The sequence below is a fragment of the Sus scrofa genome, chromosome 15 (genome assembly GCF_054392235.1).
Source record: "Sus scrofa isolate SSC_HxYL_T2T_F1_AM1 chromosome 15, Sscrofa_HxYL_maternal_Yorkshire_Landrace_v2.0, whole genome shotgun sequence".
NCBI classification, from domain to species: domain Eukaryota; kingdom Metazoa; phylum Chordata; class Mammalia; order Artiodactyla; family Suidae; genus Sus; species Sus scrofa.
The window spans coordinates 73605529-73619022 of NC_139397.1; the positions used below are offsets into that span (position 1 = coordinate 73605529).

The window sequence follows — 13494 nt, forward strand, 5'->3', positions numbered from 1 at the left end:
TCAATCCCTTCCCTTGCTCAGTGGGTTAACGATCTGGCGTTGCCGTGAGCTTGGCGTTGCCGTGAGCTGTGGTGAAGGTTGCAGACGCGGCTCGGATCCCGCGTTGCTGTGGCTCTGGCGTAGGCTGGTGGCTACAGCTCCGATTGGACCCCTAGCCTGGGAGCCTCCATATGCCGCGGGAGTGGCCCAAGAAATAGCAAAAAAGACCAAAAAAAAAAAAAAAAACTGTTGTGGCACAGCAGAAACGAATCCAACTAGGAACCATGAGGTTGCGGGTTTGATCCCTGGCCTTGCTCAGTAGGTTAAGGATCCTGCATTGCCTTGAGCTGTGGTGTAGATCACCGATGCAGCTCAGATCTGGCATTGCTGTGGCTTTGTCATAGGTTGGCGGCTGCAGCTCCGATTAGACCCCTAGCGTGGGAACCTCCATATGCCATGGGTGCAGCCCTAAAAAGACTGAAGAAAAAAAAAAAAGAATGCGACTGCAGTGGCTTGGGTTACGGTATTAGGTGTGGGACCAATCCCTGGCCTGATACAGTGGGTTAAAGGATCTGGCATTGCTGCAGCTGCGGCTTAGGTCATGGCTGTGGCTCAGATTCAGTCCATGGCCCAAGAACTTCCATATGCTTTAAGTGAGGCTGTAAAAGCAAAAGCAAAGACAAAATTCATATAGAAATCAGTTACATTTCCTCATGCTAACAATGAAATATCAGAAAGGGAATTACAAAAACAATACCTTTTAAAATTGCACCCCAGGAGTTCCTGTCACGGCTCAGCGGAAACTAATCTAATAACCATGAGAATGCAGGGTTGATCCCTGGCCTTGCTCAGTGGGTTAAGGATCCAGCGTTGCCATGAGCTGAGGTGTAGGTCACACACACAGCTTGGATCTGGCATTGCTGTGGCTGTGGTATAGGCCAGCAGCTACAGCTCCAATTTGACCCCTGGCCTGGGAACCTCCATATGCTGTGGGTGCAGCCCTAAAAAAATAAATAAATAAAATTGCACCTCAAAGGTAAAATACTTAGGAGTAAAACTGACCAAGTGTTAAAGATATATATGCTAAGTATAAAACATTAATAAAGGAAATAGAAGGTGATTTAAATAAACAGAAAGATATTCTATGCTCTTGGATTGGAAGAATTCATATTGTTAAAATTGCCATACCTACCCAAATCAATCTACAGCTTTAATGTAATCCCTGTGAAATTACCCATGACATTTTTCATAGAACTAGAACAAGTGATCCTAAGATGTATATGGAACCATAAAAGACCCAGAATTGCCAAAGCAATCCTGAAGAAAAAGAACAAAGCAGGAGGCGTAATCCTCCCAGACTTCGGACATCACCGTAAAGCTACAGTGATCAAAACAATGTGGTATTGGCACAGAAACAGACATATGGATCAATGAATGGAATAGAATAGAGAGCCCAGAAATAAACCCACACACCTGCAGTCAACTAATCTTTGACATAGGAAGCAAAAATACACCATTGGAAAAAAAGACAATCTCTTCAGCAAGTCGTGTTGGGAAAGTTGGAAAACTGCATGTAAATCAATGAAGTTAGAACACACCTCTTTACCATACACAAAAATAAACTCAAAATAGCTTAAAAACTTAAACATAGAGTTCCCTTGGGTTCGATCCCTGACCTCACTCAGTGGGTTAAGGATCCGGTGTTGCCATAAGCTGTGATGTAGGTCGAAGATGCAGGCTCGGAACTGGTGTTGCGGTGGCTCTGGCATAGGCCAGAAACTGTACCTCTGATTTGACCCCTAGCCTGGGAACTTCTGTATGCCATGGGCGGGTGCAGACCTAAAAAGACAAAAGAAAACAAAAAAACATAAGACTTGATTCCATAAAATTAGGAGAGGTCGTAGGCAAAACATTCTCTGACATAAATGCCACCAGTGTTTTCTTAGGTCAAGAAAGGCAATAGGAATAAAACCAAAAATAAACAAATAGGATCTAATAAAACTTAAAAGCTTTTGTGCAGCAAAGCAAATCGTAAGCAAAATGAAGAAACAACTTACAGAATGGGAGAAAATAATTTGCAATTGAAGCAATCACCAAGGGCTTAATTTTCAATATATACAAACAGCTCATGTAACTCAACAGTAACAACAAAAATGGACAGAAGACCTAAATAGACATTTCTCCAAAGGAGAAATACAGATGGGTAGTAGGCACATGAAAAGATGTTCAACATTACTAATTATTAGAGAAATGCAAACCAAAACTACAAGGTGATATGATGAAGTTTCCATCGTGGCTCAGCAGAAATGAATCTGAATAGTATCCGTGAGGACTCAGGTTTGATCCCTGGCCTTACTCAGTGGGATAAGGATTCACTGTTGCCGTGAGCTGTGCCGTAGATCACAGATGCATCTTGGATTCCTCGTTGCTATGGCTGTGATGTAGGCCAGCGGCTACAGCTCCAATTTGACCCCTAACCTGGGAACCTCCATATGCCACGGGTGTGGCCCTAAAAAGACAAAGGCAAAAGAAACAAAAAAAAACTACAAGGGGCTATCACCTCATACCTGTTTGAATGGCCATCATTAAAAAGTCTACAATAACAAATCCTGGAGAGAATATGGATAAAAGGGAAGCCGTCTACACTCTTGGTGGGAATGTGTGTTGGCATGATCACTAGGGAAAACAGTACAGAGGTTCCTCAGAAAACTAAGGATGGAGTTACCGTATAATCCAGCAGTCCCACTCCTGGACATATACCCAGACAAAATTATAGTTTAAACAGATGCAGGCACCCCTGTTTTCATAACAGCACTATTCACAATAGCCAAAACATGGAAACAACCTACATGTCCATTGATGAATGGATTCAGATAATATGGTACATGTATACAAGAGAATACTACTCCACCATGAACAAAAAAGAAACAGTGCCAGTTTGCAGCAACACAAATGCAACTACAGATTATCATGTTAAGTGATATGAGAAAGAGAAGGACAGATACCATTTGATAACATTTATATGTGGAATCTAAAATATGACATGAATGAATCTTGTAGAATCTAAAATATGACACAAATGAACCTATCTACAAAACAAAAACAGATTCACAGACAAGGAGAACTGATTTGTGGTTGCCAAATGGGAGGGGTTTCGTAGAGGGATCATTGGAGGTTGGAGTTAACAGATGTAATCTGTCATACACAGAGGAAATAAACAACAAGGTCCTACTGTGTAGCACAGAGGACTGTATTCAGTGTCCTCTGATAAGCCATCATGGAAAACGAAAAAAAGAGTATGTATATATTTGTAACTGAGTCACTTTGCTCTACAGCAGAAATTAATGCAAAGTTGTACATGGACTATATACTTCAATAAAAATAAATTTAAAAGAAGAAATGCTTGTTAGCTTTTAGTATTATTGATCTTGTGCCCATCCACTTTGCCGAACATGCTTATTAGCTGTGAAGGTTTATAGATCCTCTTTATTTCCTATGTAGATGTCTGCAAATAAGGACAGTTTTTTGAGGAATGGAGTTTTTTTTTCTGTTCTGTATACCTATGTTTTTCTAATTGTTGGCTAGAGCTTCTTATATGGTGATAGTGAGCATCCTTGTCTTATTCCTGACCTGAATGGGAGTTCTGAAATTTCATTATAAGTTTTGATAAGATACTGTTTTCAGTTTGAGGGACAAAATTTCTTTCTGTTCCTGTGTTCTTAGGCATTATGTATCATGAATAAGTATTGTATGCTGCTAAATTTTTTTGTGTATCTTTTGTAAAGTTTCAAATGATTGTTCTCTTTTAATTTTTTAGTATCTGAAACATTAATAGAATTTTTTTTTTTTTTTTTTTTTTTTTTTTTTGTCTTTTTGCTATTTCTTTGGGCCGCTCCCACGGCATACGGAGGTTCCCAGGCTAGGGGTTGAATCGGAGCTGTAGCCCTTGGCCTACACCAGAGCCACAGCAACTTGGGATCTGAGCCACGTCTGCAACCTACACCACAGCTCACAGCAACACCGGATCGTTAACCCACTGAGCAAGGGCAAGGACCGAACCTGCAACCTCATGGTTCCTAGTCGGATTCATTAACCACTGCACCAAGATGGAAACTCCAGAATTTCTGATATTGAATCATTCCTGTCTAAGATAAACCTTATTTGATCATGATGCAATTATTTTGTATAGTTCTAAATTCAAGTTTATTAATTTTTCTTCAATGTAGAAAGTGAGATTTGTTTATAATCTTTTCTCATACTCTCTGTCCAACTTTGGTATTAAGGCTATATTTTGCTCAAAAAGTGTTAGATCTTTTTTTTTTTTGTGGTCTCTGAATCAGTTTCTGTAAGGTTGGGATTGTATGTTTTATGTATGTTTGATAAAATTTGCCAGTCAAAACAGTCTGAACCTAGAGTCTCTCAAATGGAGTTGAGCAGGAAAGATTTTTGATTACTGAGTTTTTTTGATCTGTTTTGTTAATTACTTTTCTATGTATGTGTTTTATTAATGTAGTTATTGATAGTATCCATTTCTTTTTTTGATTTTTGATTTTATTTTTTTCTATATAATGATTTAAAATTTTTTTCCATTATAGCTGGTTTACAGTGTTTTGTCAATTTTCTGCTGTACAGCATGGTTACACATACATGTATACATTCTTTTTTCTCACGTCGTCATGCTCCATCATAAGTGACCAGACATAGTTCCCAGTTCTACACAGCAGGATCTCATTGCTAATCCATTAGTATCCATTTCTTTTTTAAATATTCTTTCTGGGTCTGTGCCCTTTGATGTAATTAGGACATAATTCAAGAAATGTTGGTATGGCAGAAGAGTTTGTAGGGGATAGGATCATTTGAAGGGAAAGAGGAGAATTGACCATTTTGGTTCCTATTATCTATGTTCCATCTGTAGACCGTCTGTTCCTGTTCAGTTCCAGTACTTTCTGCCAACGTACCCACCTTCAGCATACCCGCTGGCTGCTCACACCTACACCCCCATCACCAGCTCTGTGTCCACCATTCGACAATATCCAGGTATGAGCCCCACTGTGAAGATGACTTTTAGCATTTTAATTTTTGCAAGCAATGAGACAGAAATTGATCAGTGAGTATGTCTAGTATGTATTTAATTACTCCAGTTTCTATTTTCAAATTCCAATAAAGCTGAAATCTGAAGCTTTAAGGTTGCAAATCCCCATCTCTGCAATCTTTGAAAGGTTGTTACTTACTAGTGGTATTAGCATGATTCTTTTCCCACCCTGAAGATAATTATGTTAACAGTTTTTAATATAATCCTTTCAAGTGGTGGTACAGTTAAAATGAGTAAAGTGGAGTTCCCATTGTGACTCAGCAGAAACAAATCTTACTGGTATCCATGAAGACGCAGGTTCGATCCCTGGCCTCATTCAGTGGGTTAAGGATCCGATGTTGCCATGGGCTGTGGTGTAGGTCGAAGATGTGGCCCAGATCTGATGTTGCTGTGGCTGTGCTGTAGGCCAGCAGCTGCAGCTCCAATTTGACCCTAGCCTGGGAACCTCCATATGCTGTGGGAGCAGCCCTAAAAAAAAAATTAAAAATATAAAAAAATAAGTAAAGCTTTATAGAGTATCTATTATTTTGTGGGATATTTGTTGTGGCTTTTTTTTTTTTTTTTTTAAACCTTTTTTTGCTGCTCCATGGCATGTAGAGTTCCCAGCCCAGGGATCAGATCTGAGCCACAGTTGTGACCCAAGCTGCAGCTGCCGCAGTGCCAGATTCTTAGCCTACTGTGCCAGGCTGAGGATTGAACTTGTGTTCCAGCACTCCCAATACACTGCTGATCCTACTGTGCCACAGCAGAAACTTCTGTTGGATTTTTAATGTTAGTCCAATTATGCTCAACATTCATCATCCAGTCTTGTTTTTTAAAAAAATAGTTATTTTTGCCAATCCAGGATAAACAGTACTTAAAATTCACGGTTTATAGGATGTTTTCTTGTGGGACCCTTGGCTCACTTGGGGCTGAAAAAAAGCTGTTTCATGAAATTGTGACAGTTGCCCTTCTGCAGTACAGTCAAGGACTGCAGCCAGGGCCACATGTGGCCATTGAGCATTTGAAGGGGGAGGATGTGGCCCAAATAAAGAACTGAATTTTTTTTTTACTTCATTAAAATGAGAGAAATTTCAAATGTGTTCAGAACAACTTAGTGATAGGAAACTACTTTTTTCAAAATTGTAGATTTTACGGGATTGAGATACAAAATGAAATATTTCTAATAAAAATTTATCATGTGAATTGAGAAGCATTTTAAGAGTTAAATGTACCCTGAATTTTGAAGACATAATATGAAAAAAAGAATGTAAATTGTCTTACTAATAATTCTTACAGTGATTACATTTTGAAATGATAATTTAGGGGGTATATTGAGTTAAACAAGATATATTATTAGGAGTTCCCATAGTAGCTCAGCAGTTAATGAACCTGACTAGCATCCATGAGGACACGGGTTCCATCCCTGACCTCGTTCAGTGGGTTAAGGATCTGGCGTTGCCTTGAGCTGTGGTTTAGGTCACAGACACAATTCGGATCTGGCATCGCCGTGGCTGTGGCATAGGCCAGCAGCTGTAGCTCTGATTGGACCCCATCCTGGGAACCTCCATATGCCACGGGTGTGAAAAGATGTATCATTAACGTTAATTTGGCTTGCTTTTTACTTTATTAATATGGCTACTGAAAAATACAAAGTTACATGTATGACATATTTTCATTGGACAGTGCTAGTTGAAACCTTTCAAACACTAAGGTTTAAATAACTTTATTTTTATTTTTTATTTTTTTGGTCTTTTGTTTTTTTTAGGGCCGCACCCTGTGGCATGTGGAGATTCCCAGACTAGGGGTTGAATTGGAGCTACAGCTGCCAACCTACACCACAGCCACAGCAATGCCAGATTAGAGCCACATCTGCAACCTACACCACAGCTCACGGCAACACCGGATCTTTAACCCACTGAGCAAGGCCAGGAATTGAACCCACAACCTCATGGTTCCTAGTTGGATTCGTTTCCACTGCACCATGATGGCAACTCCCCATAAAGATTTCTTTACTAACAATCCTATAAGGTAAAATCATGTTTGATTGATTATTGCCAGAAGTACAATACAAAAACTATCATAGAAACATATCGACAGTTAGGAAGTAAATTTCATGCCTCTTTGTGTGTGTGTGTTGGCACTGCTGAAAATTCTTAAGTTTCTGTATCAGTAACAGCACTTGCCTTCAGCTTCCTTCATCTACTGCCTTAGCCAACTGATATTTCTGTAACAGTGCAGTCATTTTGCCTGCACCAGAGGAGGTGATTCATTACCAGTATGTGTTTCTGAATGCTAGTCAACTGAAAAGGGCATGCCAAGCTGCTGCAGACACTGTCACTTTGTATAAACATTTATTGTGAAAGTCCATCATAAGAGCACAGTCCGAAATGTTGGGGGTCCTGCCAGTCATCTCTTTCTCTTCATGATTCCTTTTTCAAGGGTCTTTTTTCACCACCACAGTAGCCCTGCTGGTTACTAACACAGTAAAGTGAATAGTACAATCAATACATTATTTCATCCAGTACCTATATACTGTCACTGGTGCAGATGAGAGCTAATATATTATTTCTCAGACATGTGAATCTATACATGGATGGACATAAATGAAAAAATGATTTAGTAATTAGCTTACACTGTACTGTTTTCCAGCATTATGGACCCATTAGCTTATTTTAAGGGAGATGTTTTTGAATCATGAAGAAATGGGAGGAGTTCCCTAGTGACTCAGTGGATTAAGAATCTGTCATTGTCACTGCTATGGCTCGGGTTCTATCCCTGGCCTGTGAATGTCTGTGTGCTGTGGCCACGGCCAAAAAATTTTAAAAATTAAAAACAAAAGAGAACAGGAAAATTTGTATATATTAGGCTCTGGTGTTGACAAATATGGAATTACTCTAATACATAGTTTACGATACATTAAACCAATTGTTTGTGGTCTCTAGTTGCTTATAAAAATGGAATCTTGGAGTTCCCATCATGGCTCAGTGGCTAACGAACCCAACTAGCATCCATGAGGACACGGGTTCCATCCCTGACCTCGTTCAGTGAGTTGAAGATCTGGCACTGCTGTGATCTGTAGCGTAGGTCACAGATGTAGCTCAGATCCCAAGTTGCTGTGGCTCTGGAGTAGTCTAACCGCTACAGTTTCAATTCGATCCCTAGCCTGGGAACCTCAATGTGCAGCCTTAAAACACCAAAAAAAAAAAAAAAAAAAAGGAACCTTGTTGGTCTATTAATTATAAGTTAAATGGAGAGGTGAATATGTAGTTATGAAAGTAGGTACATAGTCTCTATCATTTGCAAGGAATTGATCCCTGTCTTTGTTCCTGAAACTTCGCTTGTTTCAGAGATGTTTTCCACTTCATTTTTTCACTCATGCATTTATTGATTCCACAAATACTTATTGAAACTCTACTGTATGCAAGGTCCTATGCTAGGCTTTATTTATTTATTTGGTCACACCCACAGCATGGGGAAGTTCCTGGGCCAGGAATCAAACCTGCGCCACAGCAGTGACCAGAGCCACAAAAGTGACAAGGCAGGATCCTTAACCCACTGAGCCACCAGCAAACTGTTAGGCTTTATTTTTACAGTTGACTTTTAAACAGATGTCACTTTCAACAAGCCTAGCATCTAGTAGGGAGATAAGATGTGAAGAGATACTGTAGTGTGTGCCAAATCCCAAGAGAGGGGCTTGAGCAAAGCTGTGTGTATTCTGAGCTGAGGGTTATTTCCATTTGACTCCTCAAGTAGGGTTGTAGGGTTGGAGGTCAGGAATTATTTCCTAAATGAAGTGACGTTTGGAAAGCAAGTCTCAGAATGGACAGTCCAGAGCCATGATAGGACTAGATAAAAACACATTTCTGTCTGTAAATGAAGTATTAGCATAGAATATGTGCTTGAAAAAGAGTGGTTTGATTTTGGTAGGAGTGTAGTGTGAGTGAGAATGCAAAGCATGGAATAAGAATGAATCTTAAAAAGGCCTAGAGTAGTGACTAGACTGCAGGTTCTGCAACAGACGCATAACCAAAAACTGTTATTGAAATAACAAAGATACGCTTCTCAGGAAGAAACATTTCCAGTAATGCTCTGGAAATTGTCTATGTATGTATTTTACAAGGGAAGAATTGCAATACAGCAGTGACTATAAATTTACATGTACTATTCACTATACTTTTCTTATTCATGATAATTTTTATCTCTGTGGTTTATAAAACTTTTTCAAAAGTTAGATCTTTTTTAAAAATGGAGTTATCAGAGTTCTCTTCATGGCTCAGTAGTTAACGAATCCAACTGGGAACCCTGAGGTTGCGGTTCGACCCCTGGCCTCGCTCAGTGGGTTAAGGATCCGGTGTTGCTGTGAGCTGTGGTGTAGGTTGCAGATGCAGCTTGGATGCTGTATTGCTGTGGCTCTGGCATAGGCCGGCAGCTACAGCTCTGATTAAACCCCTAGCCTGGGAACCTCCAAATGCTGCAGGAGCAGCCCTAGAAAATGCAAAAAGACAAAGAAAATGAAAATTTAAAAAATTAAAAATTGAGTTATAATTGACATATATTAGTGTCCCATGTACAACGTGATTGAATGTTTATATGTATTGCAAGTCTAGTTAGCATCTGTCACCATAGTTATAGATTGTTTTTTTCTTGTGATGAGAACTACTCTCTCAGCAACTTTTAAATATGAAATATAGAAATTCCCATCGTGGCTCAATGGAGACTAATTTGACTAGCATCCATGAGGACGCAGGTTCAATCCCTGGCCTCGCTCAGCAGGTTAAGGATCCAGCATTGCAGTGAGCTATGGTGTAGGTCACAGACACTGCTCGGATCCCTCTGTGGCTGTGGCTGTGGCATAGGCCAATGGCTGCAGCTCCTATTTGACCCTTAGCCTGGGAACCTCCGTATGCTGCAGGTGTGCCCTAAAAAGACAAAAAAAATATTAAAAATACAGTATTAACTGTTGTCGCCATGTTGTACATTGTATCGCCATGACTTCTTTATCGTACAACTGGAAATTTGTACCTTTTGACCCCCATCACCTGTTTTGCCCACCCTCTACCGCTGCCTCTGGCACCCACCAATTTGTTCTCTGCATCTAACAGCTCAGTATGTTTTTGTTCTCTGCTTTTTAGATTCCATGTATAAGTGAGATCATACAGAATTTGTCATTCTTTGTGCGACTTACTTCACTATGTGTGATATTCTTTAGACCCATCCATGTTGTCACGAATGGCAAGATTTCAGGGTTTTTTTTTTAATGATTAACATACCATTGTGTGTGTATGTATGTGGATATATATATGTGTATACACATGCACACACACATACACATACCCTGTCTTCTTAATCCATTCATCCATTGGTGGACAGATTATTTCCATATCATGGCTGTTGTAAATAGTGTTGCAATAAACTTGGGAATACATATATCTTTTTCTGGATTGTTTTGATGACTGAGAAGAAAAGTCTTTTGTTTTCTTTACACAAATGGTGAGAAATCATTTTTGTTGCTTCCTGGGAATGTTTTTGTTTTCAGTTTTGCTGTTGTTGTGTTTGCTTTTAATATACACTGTAGGTGATATGTTTGCCTGATAGAAAAAAAGGAAAGCTGATTGTTCTCTGTCTTCAGTGGATATTATGGAACTTAAAATTCATAACTCCTGGGAGTTCCCATCGTGGCTCAGTGGAAACGATTCTGACTAGTATCCATGAGGATGCAGGTTCGATCCCTGGCCTTACTCAGTGATCTGGGGATCTAGTGTTGCCATGAGCTGTAGTGTAGGTCACAGACGCAGCTTGGATCCCATGTGGCTGTGGTGTAGGCTGGTATCTGCAGCTCCCACTCGACCCCTCATCTGGGAACCTCCATATGCCTTGGGTGCAGCCCTAAAAAGCAAAAACAGAAAAAAAACTACCGTATAAGGTAGGAGTTCAGAAATACCTGTGATAGTGGTTTTGTTAATAAAGCAGATTCTTAACCTAGAGGCATTGATGTAGCTCAGAAGTTTTACATTATTTGCATAGTTGCCTGCTCACATTTGGCATTTAATAAATGATTGCTTTTTTCTCATTTTAATGCTATTTCTAGTAATCTGCAGAGAGATCATATCAAATTGGTAGAAAGTAAGAAGAAAAAAAATCCTCGATATATAGAATTTTATTTAATCCCCTCTTTAGGAAAAAAAAAAAAAAAACTAAGGGTTTAGATCTTAAACAGTAGAAAAATTCTGTTTTGATTTGAATGTTTTTCTCCTTGTATGGACTGTGTCTAATCAGATCTAACATTTTTGTCACTTTTTGCATCATTTTCAGTTTCAGCTCAGGCTCCCAACTCTGCCATCACAGCTCAGACTGGAGTTGGGGTGGCGTCCACAGTCCACCTGAACCCCATGCAGTTGATGACAGTGGATGCTTCTCATGCTCGACACATCCAAGGGATCCAGCCAGCCCCCATCAGTACACAGGGTATCCAACCAGCCCCCATCGGGACCCCAGGGATCCAGCCAGCCCCCATTGGCACACAGGGAATTCACCCCGCAACCCCAATCAGCACACAAGGACTTCAGCCTGCGCCAATAGGTACCCAGCAGCCCCAGCCTGAAGGAAAGACTTCAGGTAATTTTAATTTTTTCCGTGGATGGTGTGGAGGAAAAAGATAAAGGGATTTAAATCATGGTTCTGCCACTTGCTAGCTTTGTAGTCTCAGTTACCCTCCTGAGAAGCCATGTACATAAACAGCCTAGTATGCTTCTTTGTGTGGGCGGGAGCATTCTAAAAGAGCTTTTAGTTGAGAGAACACATTCACCTTATGGAGTAGTGTTTTCATTCTGTTTTAAGATCTTCTTTGAAGTTGTGTGTAACGCTGTGAAGTTGGAATGTTAATACCATTATTAGGGACTGAGAGGCAGTGGTATTGTACAAAAAGAAAAAGCTGTAGAAGAATGTCTTAAAGTGTATGTGTACTTTATGTGTCTTAAAGTAGTTAACAATTGTAGAGGAAGGAAAAATGGCCGTGGATCCTGTGTCATTAGACTTTGTCACCTCTTCCACTTTGCCATCTGCTTTCAGCAGGTGAACATTGTGCTTTATCCCTCATCTTCTTGAAATCGGACAGCCATAACATGGGTACCTTTTTTTAGGGCCACACCTTTGGCATATGGAGGTTCCCAGGCTAGGCATATAATCGGAGCTACAGTCATCGGCCTTTGCCACAGTCACAGCAACACCAGGTCCGAGCTGCGTCTGCAACCTACACTGCAACTCACGGCAACACCAGATCCTTAACTCACTGAACTAGGCCAGGGATTGAACCTGCAACCTCTTAGTTCCTAGTCAGATTCGTTTCTGCTGCACCACGATGGGAACTCATGGTGGTCGAATCATTGTCTTTTTTCTTATGTGACGTGTTAGTAACATTCCTCCCATTTCCTTCTCTTCATTGTTCCTCCCCTTCCATGTCCTCTAGCAGTGGTGTTGGCAGATGGAGCCACAATTGTAGCCAACCCCATTAGCAATCCATTCAGCGCTGCTCCAGCAGCAACAACTGTGGTACAGACTCATAGCCAGAGTGCAAGCACCAACGCTCCAGCCCAGGGCTCATCCCCACGGCCAAGTATACTCCGGAAGAAACCTGCCACTGATGGGTGAGTAGACCCAGGAGTACCAAATGGTACCTCTGGTTCTGGATATAATGGGTAGAAACGACAGGCACCAGTCCAGTGTTGGTGGCAAAATAAATTTCCGCCAAAATGGCTGGAATGCAGCATTATTCCTAGGCCCTTGCCAAGCTCAGACTATAGGATGGTAAGAATCCAGGATTCACTTGGTGTCAGTTGGTAAGCATCTCTTGTAGATTACTTTAGGAATTCTCTCTGGTTCTGAGACTTTAATATCAGAAGCCCTAAAGTAGCTTGTTAAGGAACGCTTCAGGCTTGTCTAGGTAGACACAGTGTGGAATGTGTCTAGTTGTGTAGTTTTCCTAGTTGTCCTAAATGAATTATTGCTCAGGGCACACAATTTCCCCAGTGTGGTAAGGGTCATATATAATGGCTGATAGTGTTCTGTGTTGTCCCATAAGCTTCTGAGTTGCCAGGCCATAGGCGGGAAGGTATGTGCTTTCCTATGAAACAGACTATAGAGTTTCTTTCAACTCTAAGTCAGTCCATGACACCATGACCTTATCAATGAAAACCCAAGGCAGAGCTTGTAGTTAAGATGGCAGATTGAACACACCCGTCCTCTCAAAACCCTACAGAACTTCTTCTCAAAATACTACAGAACTTTTAGTAAGTTTAAGTCTAAACTGTATTTAACTGTTTTAGCTTTTTAAAAAAAGGGGTATAAACACACAAGGATGGGAATAGAAGACCACAACAGCAACTAGACTTTGAAGCTGGGAAACAGGCACTTGATCACCCACTCCCTTAGCTCTGAGCAAGTTG

The 13494-nt window shown here is 40.5% G+C and overlaps 1 protein-coding gene across 47 annotated transcripts in view; it reads left to right on the plus strand.

The window, feature by feature from the left end:
* SAP130 (Sin3A associated protein 130) overlaps positions 1–13494 on the plus strand; it is a 96412-nt gene that overhangs the window by 36427 nt on the left and 46491 nt on the right. For 24 of the 47 annotated variants that reach the window (XM_084998534.1, XM_084998529.1, XM_084998535.1 and 21 more), the window contains 3 exons: positions 4895–5016; positions 11366–11668; positions 12519–12696. In XM_084998534.1, the coding sequence (XP_084854660.1) occupies positions 4895–5016; positions 11366–11668; positions 12519–12696 (603 nt within the window). Of the gene's footprint in view, positions 1–4894; positions 5017–11365; positions 11694–12518; positions 12697–13494 lie in introns of all 47 variants that reach the window. The other 23 variants (XM_084998539.1, XM_084998538.1, XM_021076322.2 and 20 more) reach the window with 2 other exon arrangements.